Source organism: Mesitornis unicolor, unplaced genomic scaffold (assembly GCF_000695765.1).
Source record: "Mesitornis unicolor isolate BGI_N332 unplaced genomic scaffold, ASM69576v1 scaffold8720, whole genome shotgun sequence".
In the NCBI taxonomy this organism is placed as follows: domain Eukaryota; kingdom Metazoa; phylum Chordata; class Aves; order Mesitornithiformes; family Mesitornithidae; genus Mesitornis; species Mesitornis unicolor.
The window spans coordinates 55297-66873 of record NW_010158946.1 but is presented as its reverse complement, the minus strand read 5'-3'; the positions used below and the strand labels follow the sequence as shown (position 1 = coordinate 66873).

At 38.6% G+C, this 11577-nt stretch overlaps 1 protein-coding gene across 1 annotated transcript in view; it reads right to left on the bottom strand.

Annotated features, from left to right (window-relative positions):
* LOC104541124 (rho GTPase-activating protein 15-like) overlaps positions 1 to 5250 on the bottom strand; it is a gene marked incomplete at its 3' end in the record, with an annotated part of 97765 nt that extends 92515 nt beyond the window's left edge. Inside the window, exons 1-3 of the mRNA XM_010185103.1 lie at positions 5161 to 5250; positions 4196 to 4294; positions 2191 to 2317 (exon numbers count right to left, since the gene is read on the bottom strand). Coding sequence (XP_010183405.1) covers positions 2191 to 2317; positions 4196 to 4294; positions 5161 to 5250 — 316 coding nt within the window. The remainder of the gene's footprint in view (positions 1 to 2190; positions 2318 to 4195; positions 4295 to 5160) is intronic.
* Positions 5251 to 11577: the final 6327 nt, after the last annotated feature.

Genomic DNA, 11577 nt, shown 5'->3' with positions numbered 1-11577 from the left:
ATTCCTGCTACTGAGTCTCTAGGGGCAGTCTCCCCAGTTTTAAATTAAAAAGTAAATTACTGGAATACTTTGGTTAGGATATACCTGTCCTTTATATAGTTGAGCTGCTGAAAAACCCCAACTACACAGCAGTACCAAGCCTAAAACTGGGTATTTTTTGCAGCCCTTAAAATGTAGGGAAGGCAAATACAAATGAGCCCGAACTGTCAGAATATTTCATTAAAGATTATCGAGGGTGCTGGTGGCCTGCTAACACACATCAGTTGCTCGTCCTCTGTGTTAAACTGGAGGAGTTTTAAGCCATCTTTTAAAAATCTCCTTTGTTTGGATCTGGCATTGGCAGCAGTCAATAATCTAAAAGCACGATAAAATTACAAAAATCGTTAAACTTTGTAAGAACTTTTATAAACACACTTGCAGATATTGCACATATCTTCTCTGTGCTCTGCAGTCAAACTGGACAATGAAACGACCACCTGTTAACTGCTAACAATGTGTCATTACCAGTTCTCATGCCTTTTTAAAGCAATTTTGGCTCTAGCTGCCGATAATTCTGGCTACGATACTTGTGTGAACATTAAGGGCACAGAAAGCCAAAGGCAGAAAACTGACAATACAGTTTGTGCTTAGACTACTAATAAGTAAATGAATAATATGATTTTTCTAATTCCACATAATTACTTGATCTCAAGGGGCCAAAGAAAAAAAAAAAGTTCTGAATACATATTTTAGAAGCAATCCAATCTACAGTATTTAAATGCAAGCTTCGATTCCGTGAGATTTCACAGCAGATATTTTCACATTTTTTAATAGTTTAAATAGCCTTTAACAAAATAGAGGTTATTCAGGATTCTCTAAGGTTTGCAAAGAAGCGTAGACTAAGTCTCTGTCATTGCTCATAGTCACTTTTTCTGTTTTGTCTGACAAATTATCATTTAAAGATATGTGCGAAGTCTAAATAAATAAATAAAATTTCCTCAAGTGCTGAGACAGTTTTTGGGCATTTTGCTATTAGCTACAATAGGAGCAGAATGAGGCCCTCGAATCTTGCCATGCTCTCTGTCTTATTTTCCTTCCTCTGAGAAATGCAACCTAATACACAGTACGGAGATATTGGGACAATTTTTCACAAGCTGCATTCAGGCTACTTTATATTTTATAAGAGAAAGAAAAACCTTAAAAAAAAAATCTCCAAGATAATAGGAAAACAACAACAACAACAACAACAACAACAAAGAGCTTTGGTCTGCAAAAAAGAGATTATTTAATGAATCTCTGTATTTGTGTGTGTATGCACGCACGCATGTGTGCATATATTTATGATTGTGTGGATAATTATCGTTAAAAATAGCTATCCTGGGTCTTTTTAGTGCAACTCTTTTCTTGACGTCTAAGGCTGAAACGCGTGCAGGCAAATTCCTATGCAGAGCGTTGGTACCTATAGGTATCTTATACCGGCGTGTGCATTTAACGCTGCTACACGAGCAGCAGCCTGCAAATCTCCTACCAAACAAAGCCGAAAACCAAAGATTTATGAAAGGGTGAAATTAAGAAAAGATGCTGAGTGAGGGAGTCGGGGTCACCGCCAGATCCTGTGTCCTTGCCCACAATATCCTGAACATCTCAGCATGGGCTGGAAAAGGGAAGTCTCAGTGGGGTAAAGCACATCCCTGCTACTTTTAGGTCACTTTTTTAATTGCACTGACAAAAATTAACGTCAATCCCTGGAATTTACCTTCTATAAATTTATCGCTATATCGCTGATCGTCAGCTACAGGGGACGTGTCAGGTCTTTCAGCAATTCAGTGTATAAATATACAACAGGCAAAATTACTCTGGCAATTTGAGGTATTTTACTAAAATGGAAACAAAGCAACTGCAATAGACCATTAGCATAGGACTCATGTTGCTTATTTTTAAAAATAAATGGCTTGAATAAAAGTCTTTGTGGCTAAACAAATTTATTTTGCTTAGGAGAGAATGTCACCCTTTAAAAGTGTGGAGCTAGTAACTGTCTTTACTTAAATGCAAGTTATGTATATCAGCACAGAACACATTCAGCTTTAAAATTCTCAGTGATCTTCCTTACATTCTGGATGTAATAAAAATTATCTTACCCTGTAATGGCATAGTTATTTAAAAAGGAAAGGAAGAAAAAAAGAAAAAATTCAGAAAAGAAAAAAGCCTTACTTAAAGATTTTCTGTGTTCAGGCTTTGGTTCTTTGGATTCAGTGTCTAAGCTATTCAGTAATTCGATGCTGGAGGATCTTCTGAGTTTGAACTCCAAATTTCTCGATGTACAACTCCGCTCTTTTGGCTGAGAAAAGAATATATATACATATTGTGTACGCTTTTAATACCAGTATTATTTTTAAGAATTAAGCAAGAGCTTACAGAGTGCCAGCACAGAATCAGAAGCTAACAGCCACACACACCACAAGTGAGGCAATGAGTATATAATTTAAGGAAAGAGTAATGCAAACTTTGTCATATGGCACAGCTTTTATGGCCCTGACAGACTGATCTTAATTTCTGAGATAAATTCCCATTTAAGTTAGGAAAACAAAAGGCCTGCTTCTTTAGGTTTTAGAGACCAAAATTATTTCCACATTGCAGGCTACTTCCAAGTGCCTGCAAAGAGGAAGGTTGTTTAAATTGCCTCTCTGCTTTGGATAGTTACAGTAAATATTCTGACTGTTTCAAGCATCCTTACAAATCTGGGGGTGAATTGTGCTGGTCTAAGCTTAGGAAAAAGGGGGACATTTCTCTCTCACTCTAATTCACTGGCATATGAAGTGACAATTAGGGACAATCCTGATTCTTTAGGAAAAAAAACCAGAAAACCAACAACAACAACAAAAGAAAAGAAAAAGGATGATATTTGGGCTAATCGTGCATCTCTTCCCATGTCATTCGGTCAGGTGAGATTTAGCTGCCGCAATGGCCTGGATAGTTGCAAGGCTTTACACACTCATTCAGAGTGGTAAAACTGAAATAAATATGATGTATTAAATGGTCACCGAGTGCTTCGTGGTGGCACACAGCAAAGGCAAAGCTTCGCTGGGACGAGCCCTACCCTCCAGTACCCAAATAGGGGGTACAAACTGTGCCCCCTCAGCCACAGCTGCTGTGGTTCGCTGCACGCTCAGAGCTGCTGAAGCCACGATATTACCTTCGTTACTTTAAGAATTCATCAAGTCTATTAGATGTTTAGCTGAATAACATGCCAAAAAAGAAAGAAAAAAAAAAGTATTCTGAGTCTCCACGGAAAACTCCACCCCAAAATCTTCAGTGGGATATCAATATCCTCACACGCCCAATGAAATGCACAATATGAAGACATACATCATCAGATCAAACTTTCCTTGGCTGATTATAGCCTCGGGGTAATATAATGTTTGTAGCTCTTTAAGGAAACAGTAGCCGTGTTCAGATTAACCCTTTCAAAGGGGCTGCCTTTGCCCCTTCCGCCAATGCCATTGCAGCAAAACCTCTGAAAAATGCAAGAAATGGGGATATTTTTCTCTCACCAGGTTCTGCAGCGAACAAGGGAAGTCATTGCCCTCGAAAAAAAAAACCCACGTTCTTGGATCAGGCAGGGATAGGAGGAAGACATTTGGAATTTGTACTGAGAGTGGCAAAAAAGAAAGAAAAAGCTACAGCTGAATCTGGTTTGGTAATTAAAAACTGTTCTAATAAAACGCAGCCCTGCTTACTTCTGGTGGAAAACCCCCAGCCTTCCTGGGAGAATAACAGCAATCAGTTACAAAGGAATATTATTTGCCAGTGTTATTCTTGTGAATAAGTAATACAAAAATTCATAAAAGGCTCAAATGTATTAATAGTTCTATTGAAGATTATATACTGTAGGCTGCATAAACAGAAAATGCAAAAATTCATTAGTTATTAAGTGCTTGTGTGCTTTTACAACCCTCAGCAAACCGACGTCCTTGTTATTTCAGAGAAATAAATGTAGCGTTCCGTTTCGAGGCAAGAATCAAATGACATTTCTGTTCAACAACCTTGTTTATCTGACATTTTTTAGTAGATTTGCATACATATTTTTACATCCTTCAGAGAAAGGAATGTCTAGCTAAGCTGCTGACTGCCATAAACCTGTAGAGATGCCTAAGCAAATGAAGTTGAAATTGCTACGTCTTAATTAATAAAGGTAACAGCCAAAACAAATACATACCAATCTGTCAATTGCATTTTTGATAGCGTGGAACCAATCCAATATGAGAAAGTCGATATCCGACTGGAGCAGGAACTCATTTCCTGACACTGTCGTGATCTGGGGAGGGCATGGACACAGACAGGTAAGTAAAGCGCACACCAAACAGATGATTTTCTTCTATTTTCTCTCCCACGCACCCCAATGCCTGTCTTTTGTACCAAGAATTATCTCCTGGAGTGCTGAGTTACTGAGGAGTTTTGAACCTCTGTCTGGAAACTGTTTTGAATATGTCACAACAAACGAGATATTGTCTCAGCAACGCAACCACTGAACACAAATAGTGCAAAAATAACGGGAATGTGACAAAAGTTGAGAAAAGCCAAGAAACCCAGTCTTACAGGACACAGTTCAAATGGAAATAAAAGCACCCTGAGAAGAAATGAATGCAATATGTGAATTAATTCCTGTTCTTTTCAATTTCCATTTCTATTTTGATACTATTATTTTTATATCTGGTAACTCCCCATTCTTGAATTTACACATTTTTTTATACACCTGCAATTCCAGAGTCCAATTCCAAGTGTTTTGTTAAAATTAATAATGTCACTCTTTTTCACATTAAAAAAAAATAAATACCATCAAAGATGTCTGTAGCGGAGTAATTAGGAGCCCATTTAGAATGAAAAAATATCCCCAGTTTGTCTGAATAGAAGGTGATTTACATTTTTGACCCACTCACTGGGAATATTTATCAAAAGAATATTTATTCCCCTGATAACGCTGCTTCACTGCCTAACGATATTTGGTGGAAATATGCATGCATATTCTGTTGGTCTGAATTTCTGTAAACCATAATAATAATAATGACAATAATAATATTAACAATAATAATATTAATAATAATAATGATGATTATGATGATGATAATATCTTTTTTTAAACATATATATCTTTTCACCAGAGCAGATCACCAGGTATTTTACACAGCCGGCCAAAGTAGCCATTTGACAGATGGCAAAACTGAGGCCCAAAGCTGTGCAGTACTTTGCCCCAGGATTATTCAGCGGATCCATGGTACCTGCAGCCATGGAGCACGATCCAAGGCACAGCAGATCTGTGTGGTTGTAGATAAGTGAATGAGGGTTACACCTTCAACATGTTTTGCAAGACACAGGACCTCATCCTTCCCACGGTCCAAACCCGCTCAGCTCCTGCCAGCTCTGAAACCAAAGCTTTTAACATTTTTCTTGTCCTTTTTGTTGTTGTTGTTGCTAAGAGTTGGTTGTGCAAAACCTGGATGCATCTGCTCGTGGGCATCGCTCACTCAGGTTTCAGTGTTTTGGGGATGCAAGTTTAGTCTGCACATTGGGATTCTCCCTGGGGGTAGGAGCCAAAACCATTCCAGGTCTTTCTCAGGGAGCAGATGAGCACAGTGGTTAACAGAGATTTGTCTCTGACCAAAGCATGAGGAAAAGCAGAGCAAAGCCGTTAAGACCTGGCACAGCCTCGTTATGTAAATCCATCCACCCCAAGTGCTACTGTTTCCCTGCATCTGCCCCATGTCAAGAGTTTTTACTAAATCATAAAAGTAACAACGGATCTTGTCCAGCCCGGGTACTCCCCAAATCTTCCTTAAAACTGAAATACTACCAAGGAGGGGAAAACAAAAGGACCAAACAGTTTAACGTTTTATTAATTGCTCTATAACCCTCCCGTTATTGAGGAAATGCCTGTAAGGAAGGTTTCCAAAGTCATCAGCATTAAGGAAAATCCCGTCAGCGCAGCTCCAGCGGAGACATCCTGTGAGAGCACTGCGGAGAATGTGGGAATGGTCCCCTGGTGCGGGCTCAGAGGCTCCCGGCTGCAGATGTTCATCCCTTCCCATCCGCACCCATCAGGAGCAGACCTCCTGCCACCCAATTGCTCCCCATGTGCATGGAAGAGTTATTTACTGGAGAAATTTTAATTTCCTTATTAGTCTACAGCCATAATGTTAATTACCATTCCCACACTCACCATTCTATGTATCAAAAGGAGAAAAAAGTGAAAATGCAACTTAAGGTGAGCAGTTGAAAGAGCTGACCTCCAGTTCCATGCCTGGCTCACACGACAAGGCTTGGGTTCGAAATGTATTCTATTATATCACAATTTATTAATGTATACGTGCAGATATGAATTAGACTAAACACAGGCAACAATTCAATCTAATGCTTCTCTCCCAGTATAAACAAATCATTATTAAAATTATAAAACGGAATAACATTTTCAAAGTAAGAGCAACATATATAATTAGATTTACTGTATTTTGAAGGCTTAAAAAAAGACACAACATAGTTTAGTCTTCCGTTCAGTAAATTCAGCCTTTATTAAAATACAAGTATTCAGCACTGCATAAACATTTGCACTGTATGATATGCAAAAGAGATACTCCATTGCTAACAAGACCAAAGCAAAATACATGTTGAAAGTTTCTTTGTCTGAATGTGTTAGTTTGATAATCATATATTATCAGTGTTTTATGAGCAAATCTGTAAAAACAGATCATAGAATGGAGGACAGAGAATTCATTTAAAATATACTTTCTGTAAGATACAGTTCAAGTCCTTTTCTTTCTTTCCTCAGACTAATCTTCAGAGTAACTAGACAGTTTCAAGAAGACTGCTACTGCTCTCTACAGTTTAAATGCATCCACTCCTTAATTACAGTCAGTAATTGACTTTGTTCTGCTCCATTCCAGTCATTCACAGGGAAGCAGTTCCAAAGGCTTTGGCTGGTAAATCCCATTTAATGTGCAGGTTTCCTATCCCACTTTTATATATTACCTCCTTAGGATTTCTGATAAATGGTTCTTGGAAGGGATTGCTAAACCATATTTGCACTTTGAACAATCGAATTTTCAACACCCTTGGGAAAAGACATCAGTAAAGAATGCTAGCTTTGACTAAACCTTGTGATTGAACAATTTATGATCACAGCCCTAAATGATGTATAACTAACAACAAGCATAAATTGTTCAATATTAAGGCGTGCTAACACACCGACCATGTATCAAGCACTGCTGAAATAAATAGAGGGACCAGAGAAACAAATGAAAGACAAATCTGGGGGGAAAAAAATTAAAGAATATGAAGTGCTCTAGATAGAGCTGCCAGTTTCCACTGTGCCAGGTACTTCACTTATTTAAATATTTCCTGAAATCCCTCTCCCTTTGCCATCATTTTTGCAAAGGCTACAATCTGGAATTAGCACTACCTTACCAGGCAGAATTGTGATGCTGCTGACGGCAATAAATATCACCAAGGAATGACATCTGACATTAACCCTCTTATTTGCAAAGGGTGTTGCCCTTCAGGTTGCTTACAGCAGAGCCAGGACGCCTGGATTCTCTCTTTCTTGCTATATTACCTTGGAAAAAAAAATCACTTCTAAGGCTGAATCCACTCACACGGTAGTTTTACAATGAACTGTAGCACAAGTCCTGCTGTTAGGCATTGATCCTCTGAAAATATTGGCTCACTGCAGGTAAACGTGTGTTAAATTCAGTGCACTGCTGGGCTGCCAACAAAGCGTGGGAAGCAGGTGAGGAGGCAACTGTGAAACCCTTTTTATTACATTCTCCTTGTGGCTTATTAAGGATTTCTCTTGTCACCTCGTAAAGTTGCAAATTTGGGGGTGAGCTTCTTTTGCAACTCTCCGTAATGGTGTACCAAGGTTGTGTTCAACAAGATCCTATGTCATTAAACACAAAGATGTCTATATAGCTCCAGGAAATAAAGGACACTATCTAATTAACACCATTACCATTTTATAATACATAAATATACATTAGAACCTACCTAGGATCAGTAGTTCTCAAAAATCCTACAAATACACATTTTTCCTGCGCTAGGTTGTGCCATGCATGGCCATGTTCCTCCAGGACTTCCAAACATTTACAGATCACCTGGATCACCTCTTAGAACATGACCCAGAGGTTATTCTCTTTCCTGGCACACCTACACCAATGGAAAACAAGAGATAAAAGCCAGAAAAGTGCCGTGGGATAAGCATAGGCTCTTCTGTCCATAGTCTTCCTGCAAACTTTGGTCTGGGGACTACTGCACTGCTGTGAAAAACCTTCATGGTATCCCTTTAGTTCTTTACCAATACACAATTCTATAGATACATTTATTTCTTACATTTATTTTAGCTGCAGAACAGGGATGGAGGCAATTTTAGCAATCCTACTGATAGGCGCTCTATGGAGATACTGAAAAGGGGGATAAATTCACAGAGCAAAACAAAAATACAAAACCGTATTATTGATTCACTCACTTCAAAGTGTACTTATGCATCTCTGGTGGCTATAACTATTATTTGCAGTGATGAACTATTTTCAGGCAATGCCAAGAACAAACTTTAATACAGGAAGTGAAGAATGCTGTAGGGAAGGAGAAATGCAACAAAAAAAACCCCTTCACAGACTCTACCCTGAAGCTAAAGGGAAGAGAGCGAGCAGCTCAGGAAGGGTAGGGCTCACATATAGCTCAAGTATGGCCACCAAGAAACCACCACACAGTTCTTATTTCAGCCAAATACTGAAACAAGCCATTGTTCAAGTCCTTCTGAATATGGGACTTGGAAAAAAATGCTGGACTATTGGGGAAATGCTTCATATAGCCTACCCCAGTGGTACAGTGTTGGATTATCGGACATTTCTGGGCCATGGAAACCCCACCAACTGCTAATCCAGAGCAGAATCTAGTGCAGGAAACCTAAATTTTGCTGTCACCTGGGAATTTCATAGCTTGTGGTGAACACTAAGTGATTTAAACTTGGATTGACAGATACCTCTGCGTGCAGAAATTCAATAAAACTTGTTCCTCTTGTGCATTGGGATTGCTGCCCTTGATATGTGTAGGAAAAAAGGAAATGTGAGTCGCTGGAGCATTTCTAGCTCAAAAGCTAACACTCTTCCCCCTTCCCACCACTCCCTTCATCTCACCTTGCTTTCTCACAAGAGCGGGGTTTTTTTCTGATCATGTTAATCATCCCAATTCCCCCCAATGAAGAAGAATCTAGGCTTTTCCCTCTATTTTCCCAAGATATTTTTGCAGGATGGGATCTAGCCACCCAGCCCACGCAACACAGGACACGCCACTCTCCATCTGCATTGCAGCCACCAGGGATGGGAAAGGAAAGGTGGGAAGAGTCTCAGAAAGAAAGCAAAAAAAAGAAAGAAGGAAAGAAAAAGAAAAAAGACTAGGAATTTTCTCTCTTTCTAAGTGCTCTTTGAAGAAAAAATATATCATTAGAATATAATATAGCTTGAGAATAAATACATAAAACATAGATACTCATGTGTCCACACCCACAACAGAAGTAGAATTAATTCAAGTTGAGAGACACTATGCTTCTTAGTGGTTTAATTAACTGGGTTTGAATTAAACAGGGACAGAGATATGTTATTTTTTAAACTCATGTCAGAAGTCTAACTGCATTTCTGGAACTTGATCTCAAATTCTTTCTCACAGATAATCCAGTCTCTTGGCCATGTTTATACTGAATGAGTGAGTAGCAGCAAGGATAAATAAAATATCTCTCTGTGCTGTACTACAGAGAGCTGAGAGTCTAAAATTTAAGAAATGCTAATAAAAGAAAACAAAAGAATCAGTATTGAGCTTCATTATATCCATACTGCATCAGATATCCGTTACATGATTCAGCCCATCAAACAGGGGTAGTCATGGTTATGCTGATAGTTAAATTACTTAAAGGACTCTAAGATGTTTATGACTACCAAAGAAATTTCATTATCAAGCAGATTGTCTGTCTCATATTACAGTCTGGCTTTACCAACATAGCAGTCCTTTGGATGTCGAGCAAAGTTAACAGCAAAGTGATGGGGAAATATCAGCTTGAAAGAAAAGGTCTTCAACCAATCTTTCAAAAAAAATGATATTTGTTAAAAAATTTTGTGAGAAAGTATCTGCCTTGTGTTCCCAATGTTGCTAGATGTTAAGTAAATATATGCTGATTGCAAAAAAGTTGCTTTGGCAACTCTCTTATTAAAATGCATTTGTAACCCCCATCTGTCATGAAAGTTTTGAAAAGTTTGTTTACTTTGGATAGCCGCCTTATCCAGGGTTACCCCAGCATACAATGATAGCAGTCTTCAGAAGTCGTGTGAGGAACAAGCCACTGGGGATCCATTTTTGTTTTAATTGGCACACACAAACACTTTTCTGGTCTGTCAAAGAGATCAAGCTAATATGCATGGCGGGTGTTATATTCTCAGCTTTTGGGAGTAGTAAAGCTCCCTTTATTTAAGTAATTTAAATGATAGACTGCAAAAACTTTGCAAGTCAGAAAAATGTTTTATACTTTCTTTGGGAATATTTGTTTTAAGCAACAGAAAATGTTCTACATATCCAAAGATGTTGAACCTTATGTTATAATTACCCTGGTTCTTCTGACTCTGTAAAAATCACTGTGAAAACCAAGCGTTGCAAAGAGGCAACAAACAGATCTTGTGTTTTCACAACTTCTACAATACTAACAATTGCAAGACCACTTGCTGCCAGATGTTTATAAGATTATGTCTTCAATTGTGTTGCCTTGTGGTATGACTGATTTGCACACCCATTCTCTGGGAACCCTTGCGGGGTCACCTTATCAAAGCAACCTGCTCATACACATAAGTTGCTTTTTAATGAAATTAGCTTGGGGTTTGGGGTTTTAAACATCAACGGCTCTGAAGTGGATTCTGCAGCCTGAACTCTGGGGTCAAACTTCCTAGAAAGAACAAGTATTTAAATGAAAATATATTGAAACATTGATGAACAAATAATTTTTTTCCTGGTAAATTGCTAGGTCTGAGTCCTTCAACATAATTTAGTAATAAAATAATGAACTCTGGAACTGTTATGAGGAAAAAATAAATCTTTAAGCCTGATGTTTCCCTTTTGCTGTGTAATGAAATCAGTACATACCAGCTTCTGTTGAGTTACACTAATATTAGCAAGGAAATAATCAGCACTAATAAACAAAACTTCTCCTTTCCTTCCTGGCTGTGAATAATCTCAGTTGCAGAAGAACTGATGATTTATATCAGTTCTAAGAAAGACACTGAACACATAGGGGATCACAATTAAAGCTGATTTGCCCCTGAGAGGCCAAAACTTCTCCTTGGATTTTGAGACGAGGTCAGGATGGAGGTCAAAGGTAGAGGTACCCTCTTCCAGGGGTACTGTGATGCTTCCTCTGATTTCAAGGAACAGTTCCTCATTCTCTCTTTTTCACCCACCAGTCCAGGTCTCATTCCCTCTTGCCATTGGAGATGTGTTAAAAGCAAGCTCATGCTGTTTGAGCAAAGGGGAAGGTGAGGACAAGCAAGTACTTTCTGCTTAACATCCAAGGAA